The sequence below is a fragment of the Arvicanthis niloticus genome, chromosome 23 (assembly GCF_011762505.2).
Source record: "Arvicanthis niloticus isolate mArvNil1 chromosome 23, mArvNil1.pat.X, whole genome shotgun sequence".
NCBI classification, from domain to species: Eukaryota; Metazoa; Chordata; class Mammalia; order Rodentia; family Muridae; genus Arvicanthis; species Arvicanthis niloticus.
The window spans coordinates 10039037-10059411 of NC_133430.1; the positions used below are offsets into that span (position 1 = coordinate 10039037).

At 50.2% G+C, this 20375-nt stretch overlaps 1 protein-coding gene and 1 non-coding gene across 3 annotated transcripts in view; both read left to right on the plus strand.

Moving 5' to 3' along the window:
- The window catches only part of Wars1 (tryptophanyl-tRNA synthetase 1), a 34768-nt gene extending 17415 nt beyond the window's left edge, over nucleotides 1-17353 (plus strand). For both annotated transcript variants that reach the window (XM_076921191.1, XM_076921192.1), the window contains exons 5-12: nucleotides 1089-1208; nucleotides 1536-1718; nucleotides 9377-9477; nucleotides 10909-11021; nucleotides 11215-11388; nucleotides 14604-14744; nucleotides 15925-16082; nucleotides 17053-17353. In XM_076921191.1, the coding sequence (XP_076777306.1) occupies nucleotides 1089-1208; nucleotides 1536-1718; nucleotides 9377-9477; nucleotides 10909-11021; nucleotides 11215-11388; nucleotides 14604-14744; nucleotides 15925-16082; nucleotides 17053-17074 (1012 nt within the window). In that variant the 3' untranslated portion in view covers nucleotides 17075-17353. The remainder of the gene's footprint in view (nucleotides 1-1088; nucleotides 1209-1535; nucleotides 1719-9376; nucleotides 9478-10908; nucleotides 11022-11214; nucleotides 11389-14603; nucleotides 14745-15924; nucleotides 16083-17052) is intronic.
- On the plus strand, nucleotides 14963-15070 carry LOC143437200 (U6 spliceosomal RNA). The gene has a single exon (XR_013106813.1). It is a non-coding gene; the product is annotated as a U6 spliceosomal RNA (small nuclear RNA).
- Nucleotides 17354-20375: the final 3022 nt, after the last annotated feature.

The following is a 20375-nucleotide window of genomic DNA, read 5'->3' on the forward strand; positions in this document are numbered from 1 at the left end:
ACAAACAAAACAAGAAAGAGAACACAAATTCTAGGGCAGGGAGATTGCTCAGTGAACACTTGTGAGAGCACGAAGACCTGAGCTCAGTCTCTGGAACCGTGTGACAAACCAAGTGTGATGGTATGTGCTAGGGAGACCCAGAAAGGCAGATCCCTGGGGCTCACTGTCAACCAGCCTAAAGAGACCCTGTCTCAAAGGTAGCTCCTAAGAAACAACACCTGAAGTTATCCTACCCACACATACACACCACACACAGCAGTCCTGGACACTACCTCATATCTCAGCATCTGCAGGCAGGAGCAGGCCTACCTACAAGCTAATGCTGATTTCAGCTAGCAAGGAGGAGCCTTCATGGTTCTGACAGTGTCCCCATCCTGGGGGAGGAAGAATGACTCTCAAATTGTTCTCAGTGAAAGAGCTGGCACCCAGGTCAGCTCTTCAGCTGGGGACTTCATCCTGAACTGCCTGGACCTGCTTTCCTGTTCTCCCGACACAAGGCCTGCATGGAACCCTGAGATATCCTTAGGCTTGGTCTCTACAACCCCCAGACTGGGATTCTAAAGGGAGGACTGTGTGGCACTGAGTCTCCCATCGCCAAGGGTTGTGGAAAGCACAAAGTGTATTTTTCTTTGATCACTGGAGGCAGTCCAGAAAGTACCAGTGGACACTTGGCATATTCATCCTTATCTTTCAAAATGTTTGTTTGGAGACAGAGCCATCACTCTGGCACTGAGTGTCCTGGTGCTTGCTGTGTAGACCAGGCTGTCTTCAGAATTCAGAGGTCCACCTACTTCTGCCTCTTGAGCACTGGGATTAAAGGCATGGACTGGCCCATGTGACTCAGATATTATTCCTATTGTTAGAAAGTTATTATTCCTAACTTGCATGTCTTGGCTTCCAAACACAGTCATTCACAGAAGCCATTGCAGAGTTAGTTGTGTCATTGTATTTCCCGCCCCAGGGAGAGCAAACTGTGGTCATCGTCCGTGTGTTCTTCTCTGCTCACTTTTCACTGCCAAATGAGCTTCAGTGCCTTGGGACTTTTGCCAGAAAAATCAGGGCTTTATTTGTTTTCTCTTTTCCTTTAGAGATATGAATCAAATTCTGGATGCCTATGAAAATAAGAAGCCATTTTACCTGTACACGGGCAGGGGCCCCTCCTCCGAAGCGATGCATCTGGGTCATCTCGTTCCATTTATTTTCACAAAGTAAGAACTGCTCATGTGACTTGGCCTAGTGAAGCTGAGCTGCCAGGACTAGGACCTTGCTGTCTGTGGTCTCTGTTCACTGGGTTTACACCCAGGCTCATCACTCTGCAAGAGCCAGGTGTGACGGGAGATCCCAGCACCATGGATCACAAACCTGCTCTCCTCCTCTTCCTGCTCCTTATCCTTGCACAGCAGGCCCAGGGTGGTGTAAAGCTGATGATCTGGCATTCTGATACAAAGTGGCATTCTTCCTGGGGTGTCCATCCTCAGTGTCCCGGGACTGGCTGCAGGGCGTGTTCAGCACACAGTAACTCGTGTGTTTTGTAGGTGGCTGCAGGACGTGTTCGATGTGCCTTTGGTCATCCAGATGTCTGACGATGAGAAGTACCTGTGGAAGGACTTGACTCTGGAGCAGGCGTACAGTTACACCGTGGAAAACGCCAAGGACATCATTGCCTGCGGCTTTGACATCAACAAAACTTTCATCTTCTCTAATCTTGAGTACATGGGGTAAGGTGGAACGCTTGGCTGCCTTCTGAGCAAGTGGGTGCAGACCCCATGACCAACCTGAAGTGCTGGACATGGGCTATGGCCTGGTTTTTCTTCTCTTATGATCTGGAGTGTTGGTTTTATTTAGTGGTAATTTGGGAGGTGGAATGCTGTGTGTGTGCATAGAAAGAATTAATGTCAAAAACTACTATTGCCTTCCTAACCAAATTTACAGAAATCATAAACATGGAGCCATGTTGTCATGACGTCACCTCGGCTGTCACAGTGAAGGATTTTGCACTGTAGTGTCCAAGGACAATGAGTCTGAGAGTTTGGTAGCCTTATTGCTTTCAATGGGGACTTTTTCCTCAGAGAGGGTAGCGGCACTTGTTAGATAACCTCTGCACAGTCCCATTTCTTAAGTTGGCCATGTTTAAATCTGCACACTTCATTCGTGCACTTCATCCCCGGTAATTACAAAGTATGGTAAAATCAGACTTGGAAGCAGGTGTGTTGGTGTGCACCTGCAATCAGTCCCATTCCCTGGGGTCCTGAGAAAGCAGAGTCGAGAGGGCAAGACTATCCAAGGGCCACATAGCAAGACCCTGTGAAAAGAAACAAAGGGGGTGGGGAGTGTTTTTAGTCAGCTATCCTAAGAATGAGATTAAGCCCTTGTACATACCTCTAATCCCACTCTCAGGCCACTGATACAGTTGGCTACATAGTCAGACCCTGTCTCAAAAATAACGTGTTATAGTGAATAGTCTTTAGCTCCACAAACATTTGTTGTGTGCTAAGGTGTGACTCAGTGGTAGAGCATTTACCTATTATGTGTGAGGCCCTATGTGTGCTCCCCCACCGTGGCGGGACTGGGAGGCATCGGGGCTTGAGCACTAGAGGATATGGGCCTTCACTCAGGGAGCTGATTCAGCGGGCTGGATGGGCTTTGAGCTTGGGGCCCTCTTGTGTAATGTTACAGCCAGTGGTTAGGCCAAGGCAGGTGTGAGGAGGCACACAAGGCCCAGAGGCACAGAGGAGTCTGGATGTTGCTGCTTCCACAGGCTGCCTTTATAAATACTTGAAGCCAAGTGCGAAGTCTGTATCTACTAGAAGCAACAAATACCCCCACAAGAAATCTGATCTTTATTCCAGCTAGGAAAAATCATTAAAATTTTTAAAAATATTTTGTTATTCTGAGTGGGATAGCACATGTTGTAGCACTAGGGAAGGAAAGACAGAAGGATCTCTCTGGGTTTGAGGCCAGCCTAGTCTAAATAATGAGACACTGTCTCAAAAAGTATATATATTTGAATTACATGTTAATGTATTTATTAAGAAGGATGTGTGTGTAGGTAGGTAGGTCAGAGGACATCTTACAGGACAATTCTCTCCTGCAATGTGGGTCCTAGGAATCGAATTCAGATCAGGCTTGGTGGTAGCACTTGTAACAGCCGAGCCATATTATTTTGCCGTCTCTAACACACAGAGATGAATTTCTAATTTTTTCCTGTCAGACTGTTTCTTAATTACTCCATGTGAACATAGAGATTCTGCAGTCCTGTGAGGAATTTAAGTAGATCTAAGATGAAGTTCTGACCACAGGTCTTCAGTGGTCTGTGGTAACATAGTCACCAGACTTGTCCCACGTGTGCCAGCCTTCTCTTGTTCTTCAGAATAGCTGATGCAAGTGCTTGGTCTCAGCACAGACACACCACAAGCTCTGCTGTCCCTCACAGGCAGGCTGCTGGCAGGACACAGTGACCGTAGCTTTCATTTGTGCTGCTCTCCATATGTTGCTTACCCTAGCCTTGAACTTGTGCACAAGTGAGCCTCCTCCTCTGGCCTCCCAGGTGGCCGAGGCAGTGAGAACTTTGTCTCACATGCAGCTTCTGCTCTGTGCAACATGCTTAACCACTAGAGCCCTTCTGTCCTTGTTTTCCACACTCCTGCCTTGCCTGGTGCCCCAGCATGGGACAAAAAGAGCTCACTTTGCTCTTAGCACACAAACTCTTGTGGTTTGGGCCCTGTGTTTCCTTCAGCAGCCCTGCCATCTCCAATTTGATGGACAGTTTACAGGTCTGCCCTCTCTGGACTTAAATGTCAGTGGGCGTATTAGTCAAGGTTTCTATTGCTGTGATGAAACACCAGGACCAAAAGCAAGTTGGGGAGGAAAGGGTTATTTGGCTTATATTTTTATGTTGTAGACAGTCACTGGAGGAAGTCACTTAGGAACTCAAACAGGGCAGGAATCTGAAGCAGTAGCTGATGCAGAGGCCATGAAGGGGTGCTACTTACTGGCCTGTTCCTCATGGCTTGCTCAGCCTGCTGTCTTATCCCAGGACCACCAGCCCAGGGATACACCACCACCTCAGTGGACTGGATCCCTTCAGTCACTAATTAAGAAAATGCCTTACGGCTGGATCTTATGGATGCATTTTCTGAATAGAAGTTCCCTCCTTTCAGACAACTCTAGTTTGTGCTAAGTTGACACAAAACTAACCAGCACAGTGGCCAAATTGGAACAAAAGTCTGTAGCGAGTCCATGAATAAGATTATGCAGGTAATGAGTAAGGAGGCGGGGAGCAGGCTCCAGGCTCCTTTCAGCACATCCTGAGCATGGCATTGTGGCTGGTGGGCTCAGCTGCTCACCTAGGCCCAGTGAGAACTTTGTCTCGCTTTAGGAGTATGGGGTAAAGTTGAATATTAGAAAACATGTCCTTCCCGGTAAGAATTTCTTCTCTTTGTTTTCTTCTTGAGAGGAGGTCTCACTATGTTGCCCTGGCCTTGGTCTGTAGTTATGATCATGTGTCACTACACCCAGCAAGAATTTCCTTAAACACTTGAGCATTTACTCCTGGGTTACGTTTAATCTAGAATCTTATCTGTGCTCTAACAAGCCTCCTGGTCCTTTGGCGCCACAGATACAAGGAAGCCAGGCTCTGATCTTCTTGGAAAGGAAGGAAGCAGTCTGTATGTCCTCCCCCTGCCTCCTGCTCACTCTTCAGAGAGGATCTTCCTTCCAGTGATCCTGCCCAGCTCTGCTCAGCTTGGCCTCATTCTCCTGGGCAAGTCTCTGTATCTCCCGACCTCTGTGTTGTGGAGGGGTAGCTCTGGCGAGATGCATCATAAGAGAGAGCTTGCTAAGGGGCGGGACTCACCCTGACTGCTTTCACGGGCACCCTGAGCACACAAGGCACTTCCTTCTTACTCCGTCTGTTCCTCTGTTCCACAGATAACTTATTAATCATCTGTTATAGGCAGGTAAGTGCTGACTACAGCAAGCACTAAGTAGTCAGCCAACTACCAGGCAAAAGCATCTAAAGGTTTTGTTGGAAGTGGAACTGCGAGCCTTATGAGTGTTAGGCAAGCCGGGCGGTGGTGGCGCACAGCTTTAATCCCAGCACTTGGGAGGCAGAGGCAGGCGGATTTCTGAGTTCGAGGCCAGCCTGGTCTACAGAGTGAGTTCCAGAACAACCAGGGCTACAAAGAGAAACCCTGTCTCAAAAAACCAAAAAAGAAAGAAAGAAAGAAAGAAAGAAAGAAAGAAAGAAAGAAAGAAAGAAAGAAAGAAAGGAAAAAAAGATGTTAGGCAAGTGTCCGACTAGTAACCCCTTTGTAGCCCCTGTGGTCTGTCTTCTAAAGGGATAGTCAGTTAACAGGTAGTCAGTTAACAGGTAGTTAGCTGACAGTGAGTTCACAGTGTTGAGAGATCAGGAAAAGGTGGAAGTAAAGAGGGTTAGAGATGATGGTCCATGCTGCCAGCCAGGCCTGTGGTACTTTCTGAGTCGATGCTCCGTAAGCCATGGCGGGCACCTAGGGCAGTGTCGCCTTCTATACTGTCTGCCAGGTCTGCAGCCCATGTGTGGAAGGAAGGTCTTTCCCTAGGGCCGTTGTTCACCTGTGAGACACAGTCAAGTATGCCTCTTGTTTATGCGCAGTGTCAGGCAGGGTAACGGTCATGTGGAGGCTGTCCCCACTGGAGAGACTGGACGCCATTCTGCTCTGACTAGGTAATGTCTTGTGCTGCAGAATCTGGCTAGGAGGCCAGTTTGCAGGTGATCCATGTGCAGTCATCTTGATCTGAACCTCTGCTGGCTCCTAAGTAGAAGCTGCAGAGAATTCCCACTGCTGACCCTATGCCCATTGGACTAGCATGCCCTGCTCACCCAGCCCCAGCTCCGGTCTGCCCAGAGCTACTCAGGGGCTCTTCCTCACACTCCATCATAGCTGCGCCAGAGCTATGGCAGGATGAAAGAGAAGAAAAGAAAAAGGCCCAGGCTTTGAGGCTAGGTGGACCTGGTTGGATTTCAGCTTCTGTATGCACAGAGCCTGTGGCCATGACCTGGAGCCTCAAGCTTCAGCCTTCATTTGAGAAGCCAAGACCATACATCTCAAGGGGGATTGTGCCTGTCACTGGGCCACATCATATGTGCCTTGGTCACTTTTCTGCCACTATAACAGAGTACCACACACTCTTAATTGATGAGAATTTTATTTCATGTGTATGAGTGTTTTGCCTATGTCTTAGGGTTTCTGTCACTATAAAGGGACACCATGACCAGACATCACCATGGCAGGGAGTATGGCAGCACAGGAGGCCTTGGAGCATCGGCTGGGAGCTTTACATGCTGACAAATAGGCAGCTAGCAGAGAAGCACTGGGCCTGCAATGGCCTTTTGAAATCTCAAAGCCCACCTGCAGTGACAAACTTCCTCGTGGCCCCACCTAATCCTCACACAGTTCACCGAGAACTTAGCTTATAAATATGGGAGCCACAGGCTGTGTGTGTGTGTGTGTGTGTGTGTGTGTGTGTGTGTGTGTGTGTGTGTACCACATGCATGGAGTGCTCATAGACACCAGAAGGTGGCTTCAGATATAATGGAACTAGAATTACATATGGCTGTGAGCCACCACATGGGTGCTGGAGACAAACCCAGGTCCTCTGGAAAAGCGGCCAGTGCTCCTAACCACTGGTCCATCTCTCTAATCCCAATACAGACATTTATTTTGCCCAGTGCTCAGTCCAGAAGCATGGTACTGGCACCTCACAAGGGCCTTTGTCCTTAGTCACCCCCTAGCTGAAGCTAGAAAGGCAAGCCAATCCTTGAAGAAGAGAGAAAAGGGAGGAAGGTTCAAGTTCAAGCCATTCCATAACTGCAGCCTTAATCTATTCACAGATGCAATCTTTAACCTGCCCCCACTGCCATTAGAGTGGTACTTAAATTCCACATTGAGTTTGGCCTGTAACTTTAGTTTTTTTCAAATACTATTTGTAATGATGGTTCTTAAACGTTTTAACCTTCCCTGTTGCCCACCACCCACCAGAAGGAGTGGAAAAGACACAGGGGAAGTGAACCTGTTTAGAAAGGTTCTTTGGAGCAACTTCAGTGTGTGTTGTCTGGAAACTGGCAGTTCAGTTCACAGTTCAGCAGTGACGACTCACAAACACTTCACAGATACACCAGTGATACACTTCAGTAGAGTCAGGATAGCAACAGAGGTGAGTTGACCTAGCAGAGACAGCCAGGCCTCAGCCCACAAGAACACCAGGAGAAATTCTCAGCTGTGCCTCTCTCAGGAAAGCAAAGATCAGTGAAGCTAGCTGTACCAGCAAGCCAAGCTCTGTCTCCGTCACTCTTGAGTCCTAGTTATACCCTCCAAACATCACGTGTCCTCTGCGTGCTTTGCCTCAGCACAGGTCTTGTCTCAGCACGTGCATCCAATCAGCCTGAGTCCTCGGCAGTGTCTAGAAACTGCAGCACACCACCAGAAGTTTTTTGGTGCATTTCTCTCTACAGAATCTGACATGCAGCTCAACTATGCAATATAAGACAGACCAATACATGCATGTCCTTAGCAAAAAATCCTTCATCACGTGTTCTTTCACATGCTTGCTTTAGCAGAACATCCTCTCTCCTGTGTCTGCTTCAAAATGTCCCTTCACATTCTGCCCCAGCAAAACACCCTCCAACCTACTTTCCAAAGAACCCTTAAGTTTCCACTTCATTGGCCTCTAGCATAACTCCGGCCAGACCCTGCTTTCAGTCCACACTTCCCCCTTTCTGTCTTTCCAGTGTCTAGCAAAGGGCCAGGCTAAAGAAAGGAATGCTGTCAACAAGTCCAGTGTGAGAAGCCTCTGAAGGTGGGGACTGGGGACATGTCTCAGGTCTCTGTGGGGACTGGGGACATGTCTTAGAGGTCTCTGTGGGGACTGGGGACATGTCTCAGAGGTCTCTGTGGGGACTGGGGACATGTCTCAGAGGTCTCTGTGGGGACTGGGGGCATGTCTCAGAGGTCTCTGTGGGGACTGGGGGATATGTCTCAGAGGTCTCTGTGGGGACTGGGGACATGTCTCAGGTCTCTGTGGGGACTGGGGACATGTCTCAGAGGTCTCTGTGGGGACTGGGGGCATGTCTCAGAGGTATCTGTGGGGACTGGGGACATGTCTCAGGTCTCTGTGGGGACTGGGGACATGTCTCAGAGGTCTCTGTGGGGACGGGTGACATGTCTCAGAGGTCTCTGTGGGGACTGGGGACATGTCTCAGAGGTCTCTGTGGGGACTGGGGGCATGTCTCAGAGGTCTCTGTGGGGACTGGGGACATGTCTCAGGTCTCTGTGGGGACTGGGGACATGTCTCAGAGGTCTCTGTGGGGACTGGGGACATGTCTCAGAGGTCTCTGTGGGGACTGGGGGCATGTCTCAGAGGTCTCTGGGGACTGGGGACATGTCTCAGGTCTCTGTGGGGACTGGGGACATGTCTCAGGTCTCTGTGGGGACTGGGGACATGTCTCAGAGGTCTCTGTGGGGACTGGGGACATGTCTCAGAGGTCTCTGTGGGGACTGGGGGCATGTCTCAGAGGTCTCTGTGGGGACTGAGGACATGTCTCAGGTCTCTGTGGGGACTGGGGGCATGTCTCAAAGGTCTCTGTGGGGACTGGGGACATGTCTCAGAGGTTTCTGGACTCTACGACCACTGAGCACGCACACGGTGCACACTCACACATGCAGGCAACGCACTCATAAATAAGACGCAAGAAGAAGCCACTCTGAATTCTGCTACTTTCTGTGCTCTGTCGCAGCCTACTGTCCCTCTGGTATCAGAATGGCTGCCACATAAGCATCATCTTCATGACCTTCACCATCCGGAAAAGTCTTGTCACTCAGACCAGCTAGTATGGCCCATCCCTGTTGCTGGGCATGATGCCAGCCCTACCCTAAGGACAGAGTATCACTGCAGTAGTGGAGAGTGGTACCAGATGCTGGAGGAGCACCTGCACAGGGCAAACCCTCTGCTGCACCCATTGGCTCCAGAGCATCCCAGCCGGACATGTGTGTCTCACCACACTGTCATGTCAGCAGACAGTTGTGGGTCTTCTTCGTGAGATCACACAGCATGCTGAGCACTGGCCCACCAAGATGTGGGCATTCCCTGTCAGAATGCCCTCTGCGCCCACCTCTGTTCTGACCCTTTCACAGATCTTCCAGCACTGGTTGGGGGTGTGGCTGCTGTGGTTGTAGGCCTTCTCCATGATGACTTCTTCAGATGACCTCACCATACATTCCTGTTATCCATGGGCTGAGCACATGTGCTGCCCAGTGTTTCTGGGACCACACGTCACTGATACCAGCTTTAGCCCTGCTGTCTTCCATCTCAGGTGTGACTCTTCTTGTCTCTGCAGGCAGAGCCCGGGTTTCTACAAGAATGTGGTGAAGATTCAGAAGCATGTCACTTTCAACCAAGTGAAAGGCATTTTCGGCTTCACTGACAGTGACTGCATTGGTAAGGTGACCTATTGCTTGGGGACCCCTCTCAGTGCAACAGGCAGAGCTCAGAGGAAGCTAGCCGGCACCGTGCAGCAACACCAAAGCCTGAGCTAATGAGCTAACATACCTGGTGTGTGCATACATGTGTGCATTCCAAGAGATAGATTCACACATGTAGCAAATGTTACCACCGAGCCTCACGCCCACCCAGCCCAAGGATCTGGTCTGTAAAGCACCTACCCAGAGACGTGAGATGTTATCACTTCATATAAAGCACTCAGAGGTGGGTGTTCCACCAGACTCAGACAGACAGACATAAGAATGACTGGAGTTCTCCAACATGCAGGTGTGACCACAATCACTATAGGGCTTAAAAGGCCCAGGAGAGTTACAGGAGGACAGGTGGATCTGCTGCTCTCTAATGGGAGTGTTCACTGGGCCCCAGTTTCCCCAGTCCTAAGAATTTTTAGCTGGATGTGGTAGTGCACTCTTTTAATCCCAGCACCCAAAGGCCAAGCAGGCAGATCTCTGATTTTGAGACCAGCCTGATCTATATAGTGAGTTCTCAGGAGGGAGGGAAGGAGGTAGATAGGTAGGTAGGTAGGTAGGTAGATAGGAAGGTAGGAAGATAGGTAGATAAGGATTTTGACTAACTGTAGTCCCCTCTCACCCCTCTACTCTCCTCCCATGATTTACCCCCACTCACCCACTGGTTTGCCAACTGTATACCATGGTTACGTCCTCTACATGTCTTTGACATTCAGTGTACTGGCCTTTGTAGGCCATCGTCTCTGAGACTTGTGAGAGGGCCTCTGTGCTCTGTGCTTGCCTGCTCCTGTCTTCACCTCCTCTTGGATGACTCAGTCAGACTCAGCCCCAGCAACTGGAGCATAATCTTGATGCTTTTGAGACGTACTTGACACTGGAGTCCCAGCATCAGGGCGATCCCACACTTGAAGTGAGCAGTCCAGGAGTGGCGTCTTGTGAGAGTCACTGCCCTGCCTGCCATGGCACCGTGTTCAGTCCTCACTCAGCGCCTCCTGAGCAGTGTACTGTGACAGGCCACACAAACACCTGGGCCTGAATTCACATGTTGGTAAGATGGAAGGAGGTGCCTTACTATGGAGTTGTGAAGAGTAGTAAACTCCTGGGAATGGCCACTGTGGTGTCACTGGTGGCCATGACAGCCAGATACATTGAAAGAGAATATGTTACACAGTAGTGCATGATGTAGGCACAGCTGAACACACTGACAGTTGCCATGAAGAAACTGATGGGACCTGGGGAGGGTCAAACTTTGACTATCTCCCTTTCTGTGTTTTTTTTTTTTTTTACTTTCTTTAGTTTTTTTCTATGAGTAGGAAGCCCATTGTTGATTCCTTTAACTGGATTAATTTCCCAGAGCAGTGGGTCAGCTCAACAAGTAAGAGTATCTCCCTTCTTTCAGGGAAGATCAGTTTTCCTGCTGTTCAGGCCGCACCGTCATTCAGCAACTCTTTCCCGAAGATCTTCCGAGACCGGACAGATATCCAGTGCCTCATCCCGTGTGCCATTGACCAGGTCAGGAGGCAGAGCTGGGGCTGGCTATGGCTTCAGACTCCTAGACAGGGCGGAGGTGTTGGAGAGGGTGTTAAAAGAAAAGGAGCCGGTTTGAAACTGGCTGCAAGCTTCACAGCCTCCCATGAGGGTGACTCCCTCGTTGGCCAGAGCCTGGCCATCTGTTCCGTTGTCTTCACCCAAGTCTTCTCCCCAGGATCCATACTTCAGAATGACGAGGGACGTGGCCCCCAGGATCGGCCATCCTAAACCTGCCCTGCTGCACTCGACCTTCTTCCCTGCCCTGCAGGGCGCTCAGACCAAGATGAGTGCCAGTGACCCCAACTCCTCCATCTTCCTCACGGACACAGCCAAGCAGATCAAGAGCAAGGTGAGCACGTGGAAAGCACGCAGGTTCCATAGCGTCCATCCATCCAACTCTGACTCAGCGATGCGGAATCTCATGCCCACCCCACCCCCACTTCACCCCCTTGCACGCCGCAGGGAGCCCGGGTTTGGGTGGATTGGGAGTTTCGGCCTTCGGTTTTAAGTGTTTGAGAATTTGTTAGTCTTTAATCCCTTCATTAGGTGAAAGCTTGCAGGCTTTTTCTGTTTCCTGTTTCTGTGTGTCTCACCAGCGTGTCGATGCAGCAGAGTCTTAGTATCTTCTTTACAGTCATGATCAATGAAGCTGTTGTCAACTACTGTAAAAGATGGCCTCTATCTGAACATCAGACTGAGCAGGCCAGTTACCCTGCTCATATCTTGAGTTTCCTTCTCCCTCAGCTTCTGGGAATGCTGGTTTGTTTATTGAGACAGACTCTGAAGACAGACCAGGCAGAGATCTACCTGCTTCTGCCCCGTGAGTGCTGGGACTAATGGTGTGTGCCACCATGCCTGGCTGCGCTGTTTGAAGCAGTCAGGAGACAGAGTCTGTCCACTCGGCACAAAGCTCCTGCCCTGGCCCACTGCTCCATGGTGAGGCTGCTGTCTCTTGTGTGCTCTCCTGGGCAGAACTGGGAAGTTCCTTCTGACAGGACTGCCATGTCTAGTTGGGCCCCGTCTGACAGGCTGGGTACTTGGTAAATATTTGCAAGTCTTGGAAACTAGAACTGGAAAGGAGTTTACATCCCCACACGGTGCAGGGCCCAGTGCTGTTGTTCAGTGGGAGCTGCCAGTGAGTGAGCCCTCATGAGCACAGGAAGTCAGTGACATTTCCTTTGGACCCACGTCTGAGCCGAGTGACAGGAACATATTTGGGGAGTGTTATACAATAGTCAGAGTCCCTGCCAGGCCCCCAAGCTTTCCGGAAAGTCCCACAGGTTCTGGTTGACAATGGGGACTTTTCATATCTAGCTCTTCCCCCGGAAATGTCTTCCGCCAGCCCTGCCTAGCATGGGAGCTGGTAGGATTGGGGACTTGGGGGATCTTTCTTTCTCTTTTGCTGTTGTCTGAAACTTCCAGAATGCAGAGCAGAGAAGGTGCAGTGAGGTATGCAGGAGATAGTTCTGCTTGGTGTTGAGGAGTTGGTTTTAGAAGCAGTCTGTGACTATGGAGTATTTCTCATTTGCCACAGTCAACAGAGACACAAGGGCCAGGTGAACAGCATGCACAAGAGCAGAGCCAAGCGGGCCTGCAGAGCTCAGGCCACAGGTAGGCCCCCTCAGCTGCAGACAGTCACCATGGCCCAGAAGCCATAGCCCAGAGCTGGGCTGAGACGCCTCCAGCAGCAGGTCAGGCTTACAGTGTAGAAGTCTAGCCGCAGGTTAATGCAGCTGCCGACAGTCGGGGCCCTGATTATATTGCCCTGTGAGTCAGTATGGCAAGGGGTCTTTGCCATCTACCCTCAGCACAGAGCCCTTCTGTGCCTGCCAGGTGGATCTCCAGCAGACACCAACTGTTTCTTACAGTCTTCAGTTCTGATGCTTCCTCTCTGCATTGGCATTCACAAGTCAAGGCCTAAGCCCACTCTTGTGCCCGCCTCGAAGCTGGCTGACAGACCAGCTCAGCACCAGAGCCCCCACAGTCCCACTCAGCTTTCATGAACTTTCTGGAGCAGCTCACAGAACGTGTGTGTCATAAAGCAGGAAGGTGGTGGGTCCAGGCATGGAAGACACTGAATCTCCCCATCTCTGGGCACATTTGCTCTCATGTGTCAGCAGCCTGCAAACCAAGCAGTTCTCCAGGAGAATTTAGGTTTTAGGAACTTTGTAGAAAATATTCAGACAAAACATGACTATGGAAATTATCTTAGCCATCCAGGCAGCATTTGTAAGGTACAAAGACTGGTAACCTTTACCCCTGATACTCATATCTATTTATTCATCCATCCACCCATCCGCTTACTACTTTCTTACTACTTACTACTTACTTTTCTTTTTTTTTTTTTTTTTTTTTTTTGGTTTTTCGAGACAGGGTTTCTCTGTGTAGCCCTGGCTGTCCTGGAACTCACTCTGTAGACCAGGCTGGCCTCGAACTCAAAAATCCACCTGCCTCTGCCTCCCAAGTGCTGGGATTAAAGACTACTTACTTTTCTGAGACAGGATCTCACCTTGTAGCCCAGGCTGGCCTCAGACTACCAGGGATTCACCCGCAGAGGCCTCCTGAGTACCAAGGTTAAAGGTTTACCACACCACGTCCACCTCTTCTCATTGGTTCTCCTGTTGCTTGGAGATGGTGTTTCTCTGTGTTGCCAGGCTGGCCTGGAACTCCTGAACTCAAGCAATCCTCCTGCCTCAGCCTCCTGTGTGTTAAAGTGCCTGTCACTGTGCTCAGCTCCATTTCATTAGTTTCTGGATTTGTTTGGTTTTCTGTGTTCTTTGTTTTACATGTATGTCTGTGCATCACATGAGTGCCTAGTATCTGCAGGGCCACACAGGGGCATCAGATCCTCTGGTACTGGAGTTACAGACAGTAGTGGGTGCTGGTGATTAAACTCGGGTCCCGTAGAAGAGCAGCCAGTACTCTTAACGACTGAGCCATCTCCCTGAGCCCAGCTGAGGCTTTATTTATTTATTTGTTTATATGTTATGTACATTGGTGTTTTGATTACATGTATGTCTGTATGAGGCTGTCCGATCCCCCTGGAACAGGAGTTACAGACAGTTGTGAGCAAACATGTGGGTACTGGGAATTAAACCCAGGTCCTTTGGAATTGCAGCCAGTGCTCTTAACCACTGAGCCCATCTCTCCAGCCCCATCTGGGGCTTTCTTAACCATCTGACACATCAAGTGTTTCAGGGTACAGAACTCCCTACAGGCCTTTCCTGCCCCCTCATGTTGAGAGTGGAGCTTCCCCCTGCTGTGTTGGCTCATGGGCATATGGATTGGGTGCTACTTTCCTGCCACCAATGGATACAGCCCATCTGCCATCCTCTCTGTTGGCCGTTGACTCTGAAGACCCTTTTGTCTCTTCCCTAGATCTTAGCCCAGTCTGCTTTGGTTTCCAGACTGTTCTGTGACTCTGAGCAGTGGGGGATGGGGATGGGTTCAAACACTTGCTCTCTTGCTCCTCACCGTGAGTCACTAGTGTAGCCACCATCCTATGGGCCCTGACCAATGTCCAGGGACAGCGTGGGACTCTAACTGGCCTCTGTGCTGGCACAGGTCAACAAGCATGCATTTTCTGGAGGAAGAGACACTGTGGAGGAGCACAGGCAGTTTGGAGGCAACTGTGACGTGGATGTGTCCTTCATGTATCTGACCTTCTTCCTTGAAGATGACGACAGGCTGGAACAGATCAGAAAGGTGAGTTGACCCCAGCCCTACCACCTACCCACATAAGCCCAGCAGCCCAGCTGGGCCTTGTGAGTTGCTGGAGTGTCCTCGGACGCCTGGGCTGAGCCAGGCATAGTGGTTCATTTTTACTTAGACCTAGCTACTCAGGATGCTGCAGCAGGACGATTGTAAGTTCCCAGACAGCCTGGGCTACATAGCAAGATGTTATATGCAGGAAAAGAGAAGAGGCGCGCCTGCTTCCACCGCATATACAGCAAAACTGGCACGGTGCAGAGAAGATGAGCATAGGCCCTGCACAAAGATGACCAGAAATTCATACGGTGTTCCACATGTAAAACAAGACAGAAGGTCCCTCTGATTTTTAACCACATGGAAAGAGTCCTTGAATAGTTTGCCAAAGTGTAAGCATGAAGAGCTTTGTCTTCCTTGTCAGTAGAGAAATGTAGGTAAAACTGCACACTGGCAGATGACTTGGTGCCCATGGTCCCAGGACAGCCTCTCAGGGAGCAGGTTGGGACAAGCAGAGCCTTGGCTTTGCGATGTTTTCCAACAAAATCCTATGGAATAGAAAACAGCTTTCCACCCAAAGACACAGAAACAGCAGCAGATAAACGTGCAAACATGCACTGTTGTGGGGGTGGAGGCCAGAGAGAGCCGTCTCAGGGGCACTGACCACTGTGAGAGCCGTCTCAGGGGCACTGACCACTGTGAGAGCCATCTCAGGCTCACTGCACCATTGTGGAGGTGTCTTTGGTGCTATTGTTTAAGACAGAATCTTACTGTGTAGCTTTGGAACTCTCTGTATAGACCAGACTTACATTAAACTCATGACAATCCTCCTGCCTCCACTACCTGAGTGCTTGGAATATGGGGATAAGTATTTAAAGAGTTTTAGTGACACAGGAACCAGTGCCACCTCACTTTCCTCTCTCCACATGCACTCCTTTATGTCTCTCATTAAAAAACAGGCTTTCAGGGCTTCTAGATTATTTAATAATAAAAGAAGATAAAACAGACAAGAAGGAAAGGAGCCCAGGGTACAGGAAACAAGACATTTTAATGTCCAATAAGTCCCAGGTTACTGTGACCCTTTCAACATAGCTCATAAAGGGACATAGGCTGAACCAGAGCTCAGGGAGGGAGGGTGTGGACACACGAGCCACTGCTCACAGTGTCCGGCTTCCTGCAGGATTACACCAGCGGGGCCATGCTCACTGGGGAACTCAAGAAGACGCTCATCGACGTCCTTCAGCCCCTGATCGCAGAGCACCAGGCCCGACGCAAGGTGGTCACCGAAGAGACCGTGAAGGAGTTCATGGCGCCCCGGCAGCTGTCTTTCCACTTCCAGTAATGTCTCTTTTCTGTGACAAACCTGTCCATAATTCCACCCTGTCAAATCAAGTCACACTCCCAATAGGCTGCTGTCACATGGTAATTCCTGGACCTGGGTCTCTACGTACTTGTGCATTCTGGATGCTGTTTCTTCTGTGCTGTCTCCATCTATGTCTGCTAAGGATGATGAGGTGATGCTAATGCCGTGTGGTCAGATAGAGACCCAGCCAGGAAGCTCTCCCACAAACCGCCCCGGCCCACAGAGGATGTCCACCTAGCAGCCTAGGGCTCCAGAACAAATTCTAAAATGTATTCCAGGTTTTTTTTTAAAGTGTGTGTGCTCAGCTGACCATGGTGGTACACACTTTATAATCTCCATACTCGGGAAGCTAAGACACAAGTTCTGAGCCAGCCTGGGCTACCCAGCATGATCCTATAGTAATGTACATTTGGTTCTGCTTCTATGGAGTCAGAATGTCATTACTTTAAAACTGAAAACTGCTGGGAAAAACTGACAAGGAGATATGTGGTGGGAGATGCTGCTGCTCGAGCCCACGCCACACACACACACACACACACACACACACACACACACACACACTTACATGTGAGACGTACAAGCTTTGCTTTATACTTGGCTAGGAAATCATCTGCTTCGTCCCTGAGGTGTAGCCCAGTAGTAGAGCACTCGCCTAGCATGCATGGTATCCTGGGTTCAGTCTTCTGCACCACAAAGCTGGGTGGATAATTGAGCTCTATACTTTTAACACTGATTATAGATCAGGCTGGGCCATTTCTACTAACCTGAGTCTTGTGGGTGAACCTTGAGGCTGAGGTAACTAAACTCCAGATCACGCGTGCCGTCCACTCCAGAATCATGCTTGTTACCTTTAGTATACTAACTTTCCCAAGACTCCACCTTGTAAAGCCCAGTGGTGGCTTCTCCCGACCACCAGACTCTAAGGACGATCTGTTACCTTTGCAGATGCTTTTGTTTTGACACTTGACTGAAGTGGAGGGCAGGCCAGAACAGTGTGCTGGCCGTGCCTCAGGCCGGTGGACCATAGCTAGACAGGAAAGAACAGCAGCCATCCAGGCCCCGGCGGTCTCCCTCTGGGCTGCCTGCGTGTAATGAGCCATCACTCAGAGTCTTGGAAAAGCAGATGCCGTATCTCAGGGAAAGCCCCTGGTTGAAGTGTCTGTCTCTCTGAAGACACAAGGGCCACTCTGAGTGTTCTGTCCTTGCATCATTTTCAGGCAAAAAATAATAAACCTTGTTGTGCTTCTGTCCCTGTCATTGTCTGTCCAGGCAGGCTGCAGAGGAACATGAACTTGCTGCAGGCCTGTTGCTTAGGCTGTAGCCACTCCCCTTGCCGGGAAATGCAGAATTGGGAAATCCCAGGGTGCCTAGGCTTCTAGGGATCATTGTGTGGGGGCCACTGTCCTGAGAAGCCACCTCCTTCCCAAGATCACTCGTCCACTTTGTTTGACAGTCTATCCGCCTAATAAGGGTATGTGTATGTGACATTCTGTTTGCAGCAAGCTGGGTACTCGGGGAGGTGCTGAAGTGAGGAGCACAGGCTTAGTTGGGCCACCATCAGTGCAGAGATAATGGAACCCAGCCATAATGGAACCTGACTTCGGCTTACTCACCTGTCCTCAGTTGCAAATAGGCAGACATGACTTGTCCAAGGCCAGACAGTGAATCTGTTACTGAGCAGTCTGTTCCGACTTAGTCTGGAGAACTAAGGTTTGCGCACAGCGCTTGGACTCAGAGCCTATGAGAGTGTCAGAGTGTGGCATGAAGTTCACACGGGCTCCTCTCGTGGCCCCATCCCACTAGACTGACCACACTCCCAGGCCAACACCTCACCTAGCTGGCTGTGGCCAAAGGTGGAGAAGCATACAGAGGATTGCCTTGCTCTCTCCCTGTGATCCGGGCTGACCACTGCCTCTCAGAATGATGCCCTGGCATTGAAGCGCCATTGCATCCATGGAATGTTCTGGTGTGCAGATGAGGGGAGAGACATTGTTGTCATTGTCTACCAGTCAGAGCATCTGATGGCTTAGATGGGGTCCTGGGCCCAGGAAGGAGTGAGTACCCGGGCTAGGCCATCCCATCCCCCATCACAGCTGAGCCTCTTGGGAGCTCCATCTCCTCCATGTAAGAATGCACAGAGGAGATGCCCAAGCTGCTGCTCGTCAGAGTGAGGGTAGCTTCAGGTCTGCAACACCCACTGCCACATTTGCCAGAACCCTGTGGTCTCTCTGAGCTCCCTAGCAGGTTCTGCAGGCTATTTAATGGGGGCAGCCTGGGAATAGTGTTCAGTAGTGCCCAAATGGTTCAGAGAATTCCAGGAAGAACAGCCTCCATTCTAAGGGGTATCCATATCACACAGATGGGGTGTGAGCCCCTCTGACAGGACCAGATGACAGCTCCCATCTAGAACAGTGTATCCAGGGGTAAGCAGGCCTGGGCGAAACTCTCCAGAGTCACACTATTGGCCCTTCTCCTGGGCCATAGGTCTGCAGCCAGCACACACTGGGAGCACTCAAGGGAGCACTCCAGGGCAGCTTTTAGCTCTCACTGGAAAGGACAACTACAGCTTTGATTTTTCTTCTTGAAGTAGGCCTGTGGGGAGACCAGCTCTTCTCCAGTGAGTTACTCAGGGGTAGCCAGCTCCTTCTCCCTGACTCTGCTGCTTCTGGTGGCAGGAGTGAGCCCAGGGTTGGTAACTTTATACCTTAAATTCTTGCACTTGAGAGGCTGAGGCAGGAAGACACTGAGAATGTGAAACCAGCCTGGGCTACACAGTGAGCTCCAGGCCCTTCGTGCTAAGTCACTTCTCTCACCAGTGGCAGCCTGGAGACCTAGGCTGGGCTAGAAGCTCAGCAGTTGGGGTCAGCAGGAACCAGAGCACAGCCCTGACCCCTGTGACTACAGAACATGAGAGCCAAGAGTCAGCTCACCTCCCAGAACAGAATGAGTGACATGCCAGGTGTGGTGTCTCACATCCTTAATTTCAGCCCTTGGGAGGCAGGAACAGACAGATGTCTGAGTTTGAGGCCATCCTGGTCTACATAGCACGTTCCAGGCCAGCCAAGACTATATAGTGAGACCCTGTCTAAAAAAGTTAAAACTTAAAAAACAAGGAATGAGTGGGCGCCGGTGGACCTGACAGAGTCGGGGTTGGTGTCTCTGGAGATATTTTATTAGCTGTCCTTTTCCAGGCACTAGCCCAGAATGTTCTAGCATCTTTACCTCCCTAAGCTATGTCAACTTTGAAGTTCAGAAATTAAAACCACAGGGCTTCAGGATTGCAATTCAAGAGACGCGGACGTGCTAAGTCCATGCTTGAAGCATGAGAGCAGAGTGGGAGCGTGACAGCAAAACAGCTCTTAAATCTACAGAGTGACGGGAACCGTTTAGAGACGCCTCACCGAAACTGGAAGAGAACACAAAGGCTGGCCAGACTACGTGACCCAGAGGAGGTGAAGAGAATGTTTTTCAGAAGTCCATCACAGCTGTATCTTGGGTATCTGTCTGCCCCTCCTAGATGTTTGCAGAGGATGGCTGGACAGCCGTCCCTCCAGGTGGCAGCTGGAGACATGCCAGGTCCTGAAGTCCTGCCCTGTAGCCTCCCAACCCATTTGGAAGCTCTCTGGTTTTCATCATAACCAGGACCTCACTCTGAGGCTTCTGTTCCCTTGTTTACCTGAAGCTGAAAGGTCCTGGGTAACTCCCAGTCTAAGGACTGGACAGACAAGCAACCAGCCAGCTAGCCAGGGTTCATGGGAGGAGTCAGAGTGCCCAGGTAGTGAGACCAGAGAAGAGGCCCAGGAGATGACATCACACCTTGCAGGCAAGGGCCCTGTATATGAGATCTGGGGTCCAAGGACCTGGATGACAAGAGTTGACCCAGAAACAGATTTCACCCCTTCTAGAAAATAGAAAGTTGCCAGGCAGTGGTGGCGCATGCCTTTAATCCCAGCACTTGGGAGGCAGAGGCAGGCGGATTTCTGAGTTCGAGGCCAGCCTGGTCTACACAAGAGTGAGTTCCAGGACAGCCAGGGCTACCACCCAGAGAAACCCTGTCTCGAAAAACCAAGAAAAAGAGAAAAAAGAAAAAAAAAAGAAAATGGAAAGCTTCACTGGATCACACACACACGCAAAACAAAAAAAACAAAACAAAACCAAACCTTGAAGGACATGTGGTGCAAACATGGCCAGGCTTTGCATCTGAGCATGCACTGCTAAAAACAGGTATCTAGCTCTACCACAGACTGTTCTGTGAAGACCCAGTGAGT